A 15,467-nucleotide genomic window follows, 5' to 3' on the forward strand; every position below is an offset into this window, starting at 1 on the left:
CCTGCAAGTTCCCTCCCACAGAGCACAGTGGGAGTCATGGGAGGGTGTCTAGGGGTAAGTTTAGATGCCCTCCAATACTATGTTTCTTGCTTGTTCACTTTCTACTTTTAAACTCACAAGGAGATCAAACACCTGAAGCCAACATTTTCCACATTAACCCCATGGTGGCAGAGGCCTTCCAAGCCCCGGGCTTCCCAAAGTTGAGTCTCTCCCCAATCTGACGTCAGCACCAGGGACCACTATTCCAATATCTGCTTGGGCCAGTGTCTACTTGGGTTCCCAATCCTCACCCAAACTGAAAACTTCAGGTCTCACCTAAACTCCAAGATGGTGGAGCAGGGACCCTGCCAGGGAGGAAGTCTTTGGGGCATCACTTTTCCCCAGGGCCACTGGCTGTTAACACGTGTCCCTGCCATCTGCTGGCTGCTCTGCAAGCACATGTCTGCTCACGTCCGCTCCTTCTCATTACGGTGCATAAGTCCCTCTGCATGCCCACCTGCCACCTGCCACATCTGTCTGTCTGTCTGTAATTTGTGTGCTCTGCGCAGTGGCCGGTGAGGAAGTTGAGTTCTTTATGGCACTGCAAGGCTTCCGTGTGGGTTGCTCTGGGTGGCTGGACAGATCCAGCCTCTAGCTTTTCAGGGACACTGTTGTCTTGGGGTGCATGGATTCTGGGGTCCCTCTGACCTAGAAGTCATACAGGTGGGCAGTTCTTAGAAGATCTGAGAAGACAGACCCTGCCTCTGCCTCGTGTCAATCACTAGGCTTCTGTATAAATCACAGTAAGCAATGGCCCATTCATCTTGTATGTTACTCAACCCTCTGTCTGTGTGAGGTCGCCACCCTCATTGGCCCTGAAGGGAAGGAACATGGTGGGTACTTGTATTACCTCAAAGGAGTACAGGTTCAGGCAGGATGGGAACTTTAGATAAGGTGAAAGTTAGTAAGAGTTAGAGCCAGGTGTGGTGGCTCACACCTGCAATCCCAGCCCTTGGGAGGCTGAGGCAGATGGATGACAGTGACTTAAAGGCCAGCCTGGGCTACACAGTGAGTGCAAGATTAGCCTGGGCAATAAAGGGAAATGTGGTACTAAAACAATAAGGAACAGATTCAGTTGGGGCACAAGTTTAGTTCAAATCTGACTCCAGAGCTGGCCATCCCAGGACTAAGCTAACATACCCTCAATCTTTTATCTGACTCCCCAGTGGATACTGGCAGAGGGAAAGACAAGGTGCGTTGGTGGAAAGGCGTTAGCTCTGCCTTGCTGGGCTCTGGGACCTTGGTCAAGTTGGTGGAAGTGTTTAGGAAGGATTAGGAGGTGTGGACTTATTGGAGGAGATGTGTCCCTGGGGGTGGGGCTTTGAGGTTTCGAAAGTCTAAGTCACCTCTCTCTGCCTCGAGCTTATCTCAACACAAAAGCTCTCAGCTAGTGCTTCAGCGCCATGCCTGCCTGCCTGCTGCCATGCTCCCCACCACGATGTCATGGCCTCACCCTATGAAACTGTAAACCGCCAATAAACATTTTTCTGTAATTTGTTTTGGTCATGGCTCCTTAGCACAGCCGCAGGAAAGTATGTAAGGCACTTTACAGCCCCGAGTCAGGGAAACACGCTGGTACTACCACATGTGTGCACTATTCATGGTCAATGGAACTACTAAATAGAACGTTCTAGAAGTCATCTGTAAGTTTTAAGTAATTGCACGTATATACACATACGTGGGGGTCAGAGGTCGATGGCAGGCATATTCCTCTATCACTCTCCACCTTATTTTTTGAGATACGTCTCTCATGGAGCCTGAGCTCACTGACTATGCTACGCTGGATGGCCACAGAGTTCCCAGGATCCTCTCGTCTCTGCCTCCCCAGTGCTGGGTTTACAGCTGTACACAGCATATTCTGCTTCTGAATCTAAAGAGTGCTAAGCACTGAGCGAGGGTGACGTGCTTGCGTCTGAGGTATCTCCCCAGTCCCTTGATGACTTTGAACGAACAGCTGCAACTGTGCTATGGTTAGCTTTTCTTGGTAAGCTCTGACTGCGCCTAACGTGTAAGGTAACGTGTATCACAGGACACGTGGACAGGAAAACAAACAGTGCGCGCCGGCTCCATGCTATCCAGGCAGCATCGTAGAACATGTCCCCAGCATACCAGGGTGTTAGATGCTTGCCCTATGCACTGTGGGCTCCAGGGAGCTGGATACCTCAGTGCCGACATTACCCTTTTATATTCTCACTCCTGTGAAGCCCTGGAGTCTTCCCTTTGCTCAGGTGAGGGTAGGATGTGTGATCCAGGAACTGGGGAGCAGTGGGGTAATGCACAAGCTTGGGCCCTGCACTTTCCTCTTGGCCTGGAAACTGTCTCCTTCCACATCTTAAAGAAACACAGCTAAATTCTGTCCCTGCCCAAGGACAGGGGAGCAAGGGTGCTCTGTTCCTGGGCAAGGTGCAAGAGGCAGAGTTTGGTGGTTTCTGAAGCCACCACTGACTCTGCACAGGAGCGTCAGGTTCAGCAAGAGGCACCTGGGTTTCCCTGGGAGACCCCACAGTGAAGACAAGAGGGATACTATGAGGTCCTTGAGCCGACTGAAAGGAGGTGACCTAGCTGGGAATGGACCTCTGGATGGGAAATGATGTCCCAAGCATCCAACCATCTTGTGCCAGCTGGGCCACAATATCCACCACCATCAATGCCCATAGTCACCATAACCCTGAGTGTAGTAGTTCAGATGAAAATGGCCCCCAGAGGCTCATAGGGAGAGGCACTGTTAGGAGCTATGGCCTGGTGGAAGTAAGAAGTGTATCACTGGAGTTTCAGAAGCCCAAGACAGGCTCAGTGGTCCTCTGTCCTCCTGCTGCCTGCTGATCAGGATATAAAACTCTCAGCTAGCTGTCCAGCCCATGTCTGCCTGCACCTAGTCATGCTTCCTACCATGATGATAACAGATTAAACCTCTGAACAGTAAGACAGACCCAATTACTCTTCTTTCCTTTATAAGAGTTGCCGTGGTCACGGTGTCTCTTCACAACCATAGAGATCCTAACTAAAACACTGACGAAGTAAGATTCCTGCCAACGGAGTGGCCTTCAGAGCCACACACACTACCCTCCCAGTGGCTTCTTGCCATCTGCTTAGGGAGCCATGACTACCAAAGTTAGGGTCGGGAATGCAGCTGTGACCCAGGAAAATCAGCAAAAGCCAGCAAAATCCCTCTCCTTTCAAGCTGTGAGACCTGCACCTGGGACAAAGCTCAACAGAAGGAAGTTCACTCCTCACTCTACAGCGATGTGTGACCAGGATCCTGCCAAGGACAGGCTTCGGACCTCCACTGTGGCACCCTGCATGATGTCTCGTGGACCAGGAGGCTCAAACATTCCCCTTCCACACCTGAGATGCTCGCCCAGGCCTGTCAAAGGGAAACCTTTCCTGCTCTAGGTGTCGTGGTGGTCTTCATATCAGACCAGCTTTGGCTTCAGGGACAAAGCTTTTCTAGATGTCTAGCAGGTGCGCTCAACCTACAGCCCTCAGGTACAGCACACAAACTCTAAACTGACTGAAAACATGGGATGGGTTTTCTTTTTCTTTTTCTTTTTCTTTTTTTTTTTTTTTTGCAATTCTTTACATATGATAACTGGACTACACAGTTCTCAAGTGTGAACTCTGCAGATGACGTCTGTCGCAATGTCAAAGGTTGAATGCACTTAGAAAGGGTAGGCAGCATGCGCACCCCAAAAAGCTGTTCTCTGGAGACACTGAGGGACCAACTTCTCAAAGCACCATGGCAGCTGCATCAGAGATGGGCTTCCTACCTTTCTCAAAGAACCTCCTAGAAGCTTCCCTAAAGCCCAGAGCACGGGCAAGAAACCTTGCAGGAGAAAGGGAGCTGAGGGCTCTTTCAGGGAAGCTGGGCTGTGCTGGAGGTCCTCTGCTCTGTGATGTTTGGGCAAGTGGTGACCAAGGAACTATGGAGACGTCCTACACGACGACATAGGTTTCAATGTCTCCCCAGTGCCACACCTGCATGGCGCAACACCTCACAGGGAAACTGCACGTGTCTGAGCGGTGAGAATAAACCCACGCCCTTCTCAGAGGCCACCTTGGGGGAACAGGAGTGATATGCTGTGATATATAGGGATGTGTGATATCTCTGTAATGAGTGATATATTGGGATCGGGGCTGCAGGCATTTCTCCAGCAGAGCCCAGCACACACTCAGCCCCGAGCAGGGAAGTCCCGAAGGCTCCCAGGAGTGTAGGATAGACTCAGTAGTGGGTCAGTGTTCTGGCCTCTCAAAGATGGCTCCCCAGGCCCCATTCCTCTTTGAGAATCTACAGGTGGTTAATGGTTGCTGAAGGCAGAGGAGACATGTGCTTTTGGGGTGAAGCCACTGGCAAGGTGCCCAAGAAACCCCTCATGCGTACTCCTGTAAGCAACCCTAATGAGACCGGGTGGGGGTGGGGCTGGACGAGGAAGGGAGACTAACTGGGAAGAGGAAGGCATCGGCAGGAGTGGGAGGGACAAGAGAGGGCAATAGGGATGAATACGATTATGAATACTAAAGAACATGTGTGAAAACTTCATAACAAACCATTATTACATAAAATATATATCAGTGAGAAACTGCAAGTACATTTTTTAAAAAGCCCCTTCACTTTTCATTCCTCAGAGCAATTGACACCCCGGGACAGGATGCAGTAGGGGCCAAGTCTGGGAAGCTCAGCAGAATGGCTGGGAGGGCCCAGGCAGGCCTTCCAAGTCTGTGCCATCGCCTGTCACTCACCTTGCAAGGCTTCCCTGGCTCTGGCCAGCTCCTGCTCCTTCTGTACCAGCTGCACCCGGAGTTCAGTGGCCGACAGCACCTCGGAGCATTTGCCGCCCTGTGACTCCTCTAGGTCCTTTGCCAGCATTTCCTTCATCTGTCGGAGAAGGTGGACTTCCTCCTGAAGCTGGACCACTTCCTCCCGCAGGAGCACTAGGGGAAAAAGCAGCTGGTCAGAGGTGGGGGGACTTGGGAGGGTTCAGGCTTCCCCTGTAAGCCAACCACAAAGAACCTTCAATCAGACCCTGGCTCCGCCCAGTCCGCACGCACACAATCCACACTCCCGAGCATCCGATGCTTCTGCGGCCACTCAGTGTCCTCCCGGTGGCCACAGACTCACTGACCACGAGTCACCCCAATCCTAGGGATCCTATGTGATCTCTCATAGACTCTCCCAAACCTGAGCCTGCTACCAGCAGGACCCTCCCTTCATACGTCGGGCGGCTGAGGCTCGAAGAGGTTAAAGAACTCGGGAAGGCCAGGCTACGGTTTGTCACAGGTGTGACCGTGGTGGTAAGTCAGGATCCGAACACAGCGTCACACTGTGGAATTGGTGCTGAGGGGTAAGTTACATCCCGTACAGCGCATGACTCCTGGGGGTTCTGCACCCCACAGAGAGCATAGTCATTGACAGGCGTAGCCCCAAGAATGGGGGCAATAAGGGTGTAGGACATGAAGGCATCCAACACGGTGTGTGCACCCTGAGAGACCCCTGTGTCTTGAGAAGGCACCCGGGTAATAAGCCTTTAAAGAGGAGAGCTCATGGGCGTGGCATCTGCCGCTGTGGGCCCGTGGAGCCCAGTGTGTCCTGTTAAGCCCCAGTAAACCCCAAACTGCCACTGGTGCTAGGGGCCGTGGCACAGGAGGGGTGCATACAGGTGGCAGGTTTCATGGACCTTCATGGTGACCACTCGTACAAAGTCATATGTTCCCAAGTATGGTCGGACACTTTTTTATAAAACGAGCCTAAGAGTTCTAAGTCAGGAGGACTGCTGCAGGGTCAACCAGCCTGGGCTAATAATGAGTTCTAGTCCAGCCTGGGCTACATAGTAAGACTCTCTTACTCTCTAAAAAAGAATGAGTCCTCATCTGAGTGACAGGAAAAGAACCAAGTGAAAGGACACAGTGACAGCTCCGGAAGCAGCCCCAGAACTGTCCCCTCCTGTCCCAGCCACCCTCCGCGGCAGCCACCAGGCCCTTTCCGACTTCCCAGCTTTCCCGGTGCCCATCTCTTTCTTATGACACATGGAACATGTCTGTGCTCCACCTCCCCTCCTCAGACATGTCCTCCCCCAACGATGCCAGTGCAGGGGGTGCCTGCCTGTTCTTTCTCACACTGCTGGACTCCAGGACTGCTGACTGTCCGGGGCTCTCTGAAAACCCGCAGTCAGTTTGCTGGGTCTGGCCCAGCCCTCACTCCAGGCAGGAGGTCAGATCATGCAAGGCCTCAGCCACAGCCACCTGTGTCCCTTGCTCTGGCTTGCCATCGCTAATGATACCCCAGACACTGGAATTCTCTCCTTTATCAATGATAATAATATCATTGCCCATCCTGGCAGAGTTCCTTTGTATACTCAACTTACGTCAGAATCAAGTGTGAGTGACTGCTAGCACAAATCCATGGACAGTACGCTATGAGGTTGGTTTTTGTTTGAGTGTGTGTGTGTGTGTGTGTGTGTGTGTGTGTGTGTGTGTATGTGTGTGTGTACACGAATGACTTCTATGTGTCTTTAAGCCACTCTGAGGAAGCCACTAAGGTCCCTTATTGTCCGTCCATGCAGGCAGCATGGTTTCAAGAGACCCTGTCAATCCCTTGTCAATTCTTCTACAAATTTATGTTCTTTCTTGAGGTCTTGTTTATTACAAACCACAGGGATTCCCAGTCAGTCAGGGCTGCCAGATTAAGAAAGAACAACACTTTAAGGCAGTGGTGGTTTACACCTTTAACCCCAGCACTCAGGAGACAGAGACTGGCAGATCTCTGTGAGTTCGAGGCCAGCCTGGTCTACAGAGGGAGTTCCAGGACGGCCAAGGCTATACAGACAAAACCCTGTCTTGAAAACCCAAACCGTAACCCAAACCAAAAATAACACCAAAGTAAAACAAGAGCTAACACCGCAGACGCATGGCGACCAGACCTCAGGGAAGCGGTGGGTCATTCTTAGGGTATGTCCCAAGCAGTGTGTGGAACACACGTAAGCTAGCTGTGCATTTGTACTGTCCTATGTTCTAATTTGACTAGGCTGTCTGTTTCTTCCCCGTGGGGTTCTCCCCTCCCACAGCCACAGGCGCAGGAAACAGAGTGACCCCGGAGGGACTGACACTACTAGAACACCCCGAGGGATTGGGTGAAGATGGAGAACAGAACAGCAGTTGCTGAACTTGAGCTTGGCTAACAGCAGAGATGGGGGTGGCCCCTGGCAGCACACGTCATCGGAACAGGTGTACCTCGCACAGAAGCCCCACCCTCCAGCCCAGCCCCCGCGCTGAAGCAGCCAATGGGAGCCAGGCACACCTAACAAGGGCCCAGTCTCAGAAAACCCGGCTGGAAAAACAACCCGGGGAAAATGAGAGGCCCCTGTGAGCTTACTAAGCACCCACACTGGCTGGGCAGGCTGTAGAGCCTCCTGACTCTGCCCTGCAGCTTCCGTGGTCAGAGCCAACCTGTCACGTGGCGGTTCTGGGATCACTGCACAGGGAAGGAAGGGAGTGTGTCTACAGGCCTCAGCTGTCTTACCTGTGAAATGGGGTAAATGAAATTTACATGGAGGCTGGGGTGTGGCGCAGGGGTAGAAACTATGCCTAGCAGGCTCAAGGCTCTCAGTTCCAATCCCAGCCCTACTCCAAGCCACTCAATGTACCTGACACCCTGCCCACAGAGCTCGAGCGCCACCAATATGCACAGCTCACCTTGCCTTCTGCATAGAGGGGACTGAACACAAATCAGAAACCACGGACAGCGAAGGATCTGGAGAGCGTGCCGGGCTTTCTGCTTGAGAGGATTTGGTACCTTGCGGTGTGTCCTTGGACAAGACACTATCCCTCTCTGGGCCTTCAAAAGGGTGCTTAGAGGGGAGTAGTAGTCTTTGCAAATCTAGATGAACATTACTGCTAGTATATGGGAACAGAGACTCTAGACTCTGGTATGTAGCTGCTCAGCGGTTGCCAGCAAGAACAGGCGGGGCTTACTGGGTTCAAATTAATTAAGAAACGAGCCAAGTGTCTCAGCTGCATGGGGCAAGCAATTGTCAGATGCAGGAGACTAAGGCACAGGACAGTGCTCAGTACAGACTATGGACCCTCCATTCTAGGCAGTGTGGACAGGCATCAGGAAGAGGGGAGGAAGGTGCAGCAACTGAGCCACACACTCCTGTCCTGCTCAAAGGAATCTTCCAGGACTGCTCTGTCCTCATCCAAGCACAGAAAAGCAACAATACCATGAACCGTATCCCTCTGCACCAGGAAACCATCATCCCCCGACCGCTGGGGTAGGGGGCAGGCCGGAGCGCAGAGAGACCAACAAAAGCCACATTCAGGCAACTGTTGCTGGGAGACTCCTGCCTCCCGGAGCTGACTGCTACCCACGGAGCTAACTTGCCAACCCAAGAGGCCCCAGGTGCCTATTCCCCGAGGAAGAGGAGGGGCAGTGTACCCTCCCCAAAGCGCACATCCACAATTGGTGACCATAGGAGCTGAGACCTGCCACTCCAGAGCCCGTCTCTCTCAGTCAGAAGGGGTTCTGCTCTTTTAAGACAATGTTATCTCCTAGCCCCCCATGCAGATAACGTTGCTTATCTGACCCAGTCAGTAGAGTACAGAAATAAATGTTTTTGAGAAGGAATGCCACTTAAAGACAAAAAGAAAAAAAAGACTGAGTTTTTTTTCTCCACATTTTATCTTCGGAGCGTAGATTTAATGGCAGGAGCTGCAACAGCCACCTTGTAATAAAGAGGCAATCAAAGCCTCGACTAGATCAATCCTCACTGTAAGGCATGAAATAGCAACTATCAGTATCACACCAGCTTCATAGATCGGGGGCTGGAGGTTTATGGGGAGTTAAATGACAGGGCCACACTCATTGAAAGTCAAGAGCAGAGCCAGGCTTTGGGCCTGGGTGGTGTGATGTCAGCACCCTGTTCTGAGACATACTCTGGGAACAGTAATGGTTGCTGATTTCCTCAAATAAACATCCCAGTGCAGGTCATGAGGCTTGCTCAGAAAGCTAGAGTCCTGGGCAGTAACCGTGGGGACCTCCAAAGTGGTCAGATCACCTACTGTCTATTGTTAACCTAAATAGAAGGTTCTGGAGAGGAACAAAGACTGTGGGTGACTTTAGTAGCAGAGCCTAGGTCAATATCAGTCCTAGGCTGGTTGGTGCGACAATGGAGTCATGTGCCCTCTTATCCTCAGGGCCCTCCAACTCTTCTAGGAGCTTGCTCGTTCTTGCTTCCCATGGTGGAGTAGAACTTGGGATCCCAGCCCTTGCCTCAAGTTCATGGTCCCTGCAGCTCCTGAGAAGAATGTGGGGTTCCTCAGAGTCAGAGATAGGGTATTGTCACATGCACCACGGTGCCAGCTCCAGGCAGGGGTGTGTTCACAGTGCTGGGTGTTTCAGATCGAGGCAGGCCAGGCAGCTCAAGGCAGTTAGCGGGGCTCAGTCTTGGCTCCCCTACTTCCTGATGTGGACCCCTAGCATCTGATCTGAATGGGAAAAAATGGAGCCAAGACTGGTCGTCCCCCCCCCCTTCAGTAAACATTAAATAAAGCAACTGTGTCTCAGACTCGGTCCAGCCTTTTGACACTGGGACACAATGTTTCTACCTACAAAGTACAGGCCCTGGGAGCTACAATGGAGCTAATAGTAGTGATTAATATCTTATACATTTATTTATGATACAAATCTCATAGTTTTTTTTTTTTTTTTTTTTTTTCGGAGCTGGGGACCGAACCTAGGGCCTTGCGCTTCCTAGGTAAGTGCTCTACCACTGAGCTAAATCCCCAGCCCCCAAATCTCATAGTTTTAATTAAGTTCACCACACTGTGTAGGGCTGCATTCACAGCTAGCATGAAACACGGGCTGCCCAACAGCCACAGACTGGATAGAAAAATTCTCTATAGTTCTAAATGGGGTCAAGGGTAGTTTATCGCCAGCACTTTGTTTTGTTTTGAGATAGGGTCTTTAAGAAAAAAAAAACATAGTTCTGCCTATCCTGGAACTAGACTGGCCTTGAACTCACAGAGATCCACCAAACAGGAAGGACTACCATCTTCAATTGATGCTGTCACTCGTTGTGCCCCACCCCCCTCCCCAGTCCCCAGGCCTGCAGAGCCCCTGGGTCAGGTAATTCTTACCTTAGTGTAGGTGCGGCTGGGCATGGTGGGCATCGGCTTGCCCTGCAGTTTAAACTGCTCCTGTGAGGACACTGGGCTAATCCCCTCTCATCTTGCTGCCTCAGAGGCCACGGTTCCCCCCACTCCCCCCACAGGGGGAGCAGAGCTATAGATTCAATATCTCAGAGCTCCAATTTTCTCCTGGGTCAGGGCTGTGCAGTGACTTTGGGCTATGCTCTGGTGATACAGTTAAAAGCCCTGCCCTGGGAGGGAGACTGGAGGAAGCCTGAGTGTAAGGACAGACTCAAATTTAATCTGAGGATCGTCACCTGGGAACATGGGTCTTCCTGGTCTGCCGGAGACCTATCTGGGCATCATGAAGCTGCACACATCCCTCACTGGGTGGTTCCAGTATCGATACACAGTCTGGCTTGGGGGGACTGGGGTAGCCGGTGACTACACAGTCCGGCCAGGGAGGGGAGCAGGTGAATGGATCTTGACTGGTACGAACTCCTCAGGCTCCAAGCCTGGGCTCGGGCTTTTGGTGGCTCTGAGGAGTCAGATACTGTCATGTGCTTAGTCGGTCAGGATGGGAGAGAGCTGGTTGGCCTCTCCTCCAGTTCTCAGTGGAAACATTGTTTCGGGTCTTATTAGAAGTATCAAACTAATTACAGCTCACCCAAATCAGATGATGGGCTGACAGGGCTATCCTATGCTCTTCGTACAAGAAGTCACACAGAACTTAGGGCCTGAGCCACAATACCACTACTTCTAGGAGATTGGCTCGCCCACCATTCCTTCCCAGTTTCTTTGCATCCTGGATTAGGCTCTGCTGAGAGCTAAACCTGGGCATCTCTGGATAGGGACTCCCTTCATGTTTTATTATTTTGTGTATGAGTGTTCAAGTATGAATGTGCGTGTACTTATATGAGCTACTTAGAGCATACATATATACTTATACAGGTTACTTATAGCATACATATATACTTAGAAGTCAGAGGACCACCCTAGGTGCCGTCCTTAATTTTCACCTTTTTTCAGATGGGGTCTCGTTGTGTTCACCATGACATATGCTGGGCTAGCTGGCCCCTGAGCTTCCTGGATTCTCCTGTTTCTACCTCCTGTCTTTTTAGGACAGTTGGGATGCAAGATACACATCTTTGCTCGGGTTCTGGGGACTTGACCTCGGGCTCTCATGAATGTAGCAAGCATTTGCCTTCATAGCCATGTTTCCAAGTCCCCTTTTCATTTTTGACACAGAATCACCACTGGGCTTAGGGACACCTCTTGGGACCTTCCCCTGACCCCCAGCCCTGTCTTTCACACATGGAAACGGGTCCTTGACTGACCAATGCTGACTCGCCTTGATCGCTGTGATTGGTTCAAGGAAAGGCACATGACCTAAGCCCGCCCACCCAGAGTTCATACTAAGACTCCAGGTACTCTGGGGCAGCGAGTATTCGTCCTTACCACCATGAATGGCAACCAACAAAGCATAGCCATGGTAACTCACACCACACCTGAAGACAGATCCACACCTGAATGATTCCCTATAGATGAACACTCACTTGTTCTTGCTAGTCTGAGCTAGGTTTTCTACTGCTTGCAAGAGAAAGAGAATCTAGGCAAATCGATCCTGCCAGTTTTGGAGGAGCACCCACCCCTACAAACACGAAGGCTACCTGCTGGGTGCCAAGCCCTGCAAGCTATGATCCTCCTCCAGACACAAGAAGTGACGGCGATTTTACTTGCTTAAGAGCTCTGAGTTTCCCTCCTCAACTACTTCTGTTTCCACTGCTCTTTACCCCCCCCACGGACCAGCCTCCTGCTGCCCACAGGGGCCTTGCTCTTCTCCTACCCGCAGATATCTTGGAGCACCAACCGCACAGCTCTTGAGTTCACAGCTCGGGCTGGGTGTTCACCGAGAGGCTGACATTGAGCGTGGACCAAGAGTTCCTCCTCAATCACAAGCATTAGAGTTGGGCAGCAAGCACCATTTGTTCCAATCCACAGACGCGAAGGCTGAGGGCGTGACTCGGTGGCAGAGTTCGAACCAATCAGCACAGGCAAAGGCTGAGGGCGTGACCCGATGGCAGAGTTCGAGCCAATCAGCACAGGCAAAGGTTGAGAGCGTGGCTCGATGGCAGAGCTTGGACCAATCAGCACAAGCAAAGGCTGGAGGGCGTGGCAGAGTAGCAAAGCCTGTCCAGCCTGTGTGAGAGGTCCTGTGTTTGTTTCCCTGTGCTGCAAAAACAAGCTAACCCCAATTTGCATGTGCAGAGATTAAGCGGGTGCGCTGGATAGTTCGAGGTCAGAGAGCTGGTTCTGATGGCTCGGGCGCGCGCCCCGTTCCTGAAGTTCGTCAGATTCCAAAGCTCAAAACCAAGCCCCTCCCCTAAACAGCACCTCGTGAAATACCGAGAAAAGAAAAGAGGCTGACCAGATAGGACAGACCTCAAAGTGGGCTTCTTTTTCTTCCCTCCCAAAGTCAATTTCTAGAAATGAGGTGTCCATTGGGTTGGGGTGGTGACACAGATGTCGCCAGATGGCCCTGACTGTTCCCCTCCTTTCTTGTGGGGCCAGAGAACTATGGGAGGAGCGGGCCTGGTGCAAGAGTCCGGTGGAGGCGTGCCCAGACCCTGGAAATCTTATCCTGAGATGGAGGAGAGTGGGGTCGCTGTCTCCCTGCCGCGGGGACTGCATGTCCCCGCACATATCGCCCTGTGCCCCTCACCTTTGCCTTACCAGAAAGTAGCCGGTAGCTAGGTTAATCATCTTCTTCCATTATAAGGTCCTTTAAGAGCACCTGGAATTCCTCTTCATGCAAATGAGCCAAGGATGTACACTCAGCCCGGTAGCCCCTACTGAACCGCTCCCCCCCAAAGGTTTAAATAGCTTTCGTTTCCTCCAATAAATAGGACCAGCTCTCTGAATCTGTTCCAGGAGTGTGTTCTTTGCCCACTCACCCATCCAGCCTGGCTTAGCTTCCCGCAGGCCCACTACCCAGGCGGCACCTTCCTTACATCCATCCCATAGCATTCGTTCCCTACTCACTTCCTCTGTCCACTTCCTGTAAACAAGATGGAAATACCGGAAGGATACAGATAGGCATTTGTCACCTCAGCACGCAGTGGCCCTGGCCTTCAACACAGGAGCCCATAGTTCATGGCAAGCTGGATTCGCAGCCTGAGTCAGGTCATCCCACTCTGGCTTGCAGCCCCAGAGACTGAGCGGGCACCCCAAGCCTCAGTTTCCTCTCCGGCTGCTTCTGGCATCCATGGAGCCGATGCAAACCCCTGCCACTGTCAGAGCGGGTTCGTTCTGGCCAGCTTTGAGGCGCTCTGGGTGCAAAAAAGCCAGGCTTCTCAGTGGTAGAGCGCTCACCTAGGAAGCGCAAGGCCCTGGGTTCGGTCCCCAGCTCCGAGAAAAAGAACCAAAAAAAAAAAAAAAAAAAAAGGCCAGGCTTCCATTCCTATCGTACAGACAGTTTATTATCTCAGGCCCAGAGGAAGGGTTGGATCCATTACCTTGACTGGAACGGATCAAACTGGCAGTCAGGCTAGAAAATGTGCTTGGGCTTGTAGAGTCTAGGCCAATCTCAAATGTCAACTCAAGGTCAAATACATCCATGTACAAGCCTGCCCAGGCAACGGACTTGAATGATCACACAGGGGAACGAAGCCATACACATAGGGAAGTGGGCATCAGGTTGGGTGTGAGCTCCCCTGGGGCCGCCATCACACAGGGGTGGCAGAGTTGAAATGCCTGCTTTAGTAGATCCCCCACCTAATACAAGAAATAAAATCAAGTCCGGACTGGTCTGAACAAGTTGACAGAATTGGAAGGGCCACAGAGACAAATACTGGGTGATTCCTGTTGTCTTGTGACATGTGACTCCTTCTCCTTAATCCCCTGTGAAAATGACTGTAGTGGCCAGGATAAGTCCTGATTCTGAAGTCAGCTCCCTGGTTCAAATCTTGACTCTTCCAGGAGAAATGGCTTAGGGGTAAAGAGTATGTGACGTTCTTCTGGATAACCCCAGGCCACCTCGCAATCCAGCTCCAGGGATCTGATGCCCTGATCTGGCCTCTGCGGGGACTGCGTATGGTCACTTTTTCTCCCTTGTTTGGTGAATAGGTGTCACAGTGGGCCTCGGGGGCTGACGTGATAAAGCTCTCTCCAAACAGCCTAGCACAGTATCAGCCCTCAGGGAGTACAGGTAGCCAGCCAGATGTCTGGACCAACTCGGTCAGCAGAACCTGTGGACAGAGTGGGAGAGACAACGAGGTTGCCTCAGGTAGTGTGACCAGAGCAGACACTCGTCACCAATCCCAAAGGAGACTATCAGGGACACGGGGCTCAAAAGCACTGGCTTTCACCCTCAAATGCATTCAACTCCTTCCTCATTCGTTATCTACCTGACTGACTGAACAGCTGCTTCAGGAGGGGATAAAATACGCCCCACATATTTGAAATGTTTCACTTATGAAACCCAGCAGGACTAACTTTATAAGCTTTGTAACAGTGAAGTCACTTATGAGAGTCTGGTCCCATCTAGGGCTGGGATGGAGAAGGAGGGCAGGCTCCCCCAGAACCGAGTGGCTGGGATTCCCAGAAGGCACCATCTGGGATATCTCAGAGAGGGCACCAGATCACATCCTGATGTCATCCCCCCCCCCACTTGAAATAAGATCCTCCCTCCGGAATTCCAATCCAGCCAGAGGAGAGGGGGCACTTCCGGCCTGGGTCTGTTTCCCACACTCCAGGGTGCCTGGGTCTCTAGCCAATCCAGTTAATTGAAAAATTACGTTGGGCTGAGAAGAAGCAGGCCAGGCTGGGGCGGACAGGCTCCCAGGAATCCTATTGGTATCCAACAGTCTACAGTTGAGGAAGGCTAGAGGACCTGGGGAGCTCTGGGCCTCCTAGGGTTTTATGGCTCCAGGGTTCTCTACTAGGCAGAAGGCCACGGAAACTTCCAGCCTCAGATGGGAGCTTTAACTAGGTTGAGCAGAGAACTTGTTCGCCACGCACGAAGATTTGGGTTCGGTCTTCTGCACTGCATCAACTGGGTATGGAAAAGTGTAAGTATAATCCTGGCAGGAGAGGCGGGAGGCAGGACAATTAGAGGTCCAAGACTCCCTCGGTGAGGAAATTTAGGCATGAAGAATAAAAGCCTAGCCCAGGAGTGCAGGCCAGTGAGCGTGGGTCTTGTTCACCTGATTGCCAGATATCACCCCCCAAAACACACACAAACACATCACTATATCCCAGGGTGCTATTCTGGGATGAGCGCTATTCTGGGATGAGCCACGGGGCCACTG

At 51.8% G+C, this 15,467-nt stretch overlaps 1 protein-coding gene across 7 annotated transcripts in view; it reads right to left on the reverse strand.

Moving 5' to 3' along the window:
• The window catches only part of Kazn (kazrin, periplakin interacting protein), a 988,882-nt gene that overhangs the window by 97,229 nt on the left and 876,186 nt on the right, over positions 1 to 15,467 (reverse strand). For 5 of the 7 annotated variants that reach the window (XM_087549465.1, NM_001415945.1, XM_087549466.1 and 2 more), the window contains 1 exon segment: positions 4,777 to 4,968. In XM_087549465.1, the coding sequence (XP_087405591.1) occupies positions 4,777 to 4,968 (192 nt within the window). 7 annotated transcript variants of the gene reach the window in all.

Source organism: Rattus norvegicus, chromosome 5 (assembly GCF_021556685.1).
Source record: "Rattus norvegicus strain SHRSP/BbbUtx chromosome 5, alternate assembly SHRSP_T2T, whole genome shotgun sequence".
In the NCBI taxonomy this organism is placed as follows: Eukaryota; Metazoa; Chordata; class Mammalia; order Rodentia; family Muridae; genus Rattus; species Rattus norvegicus.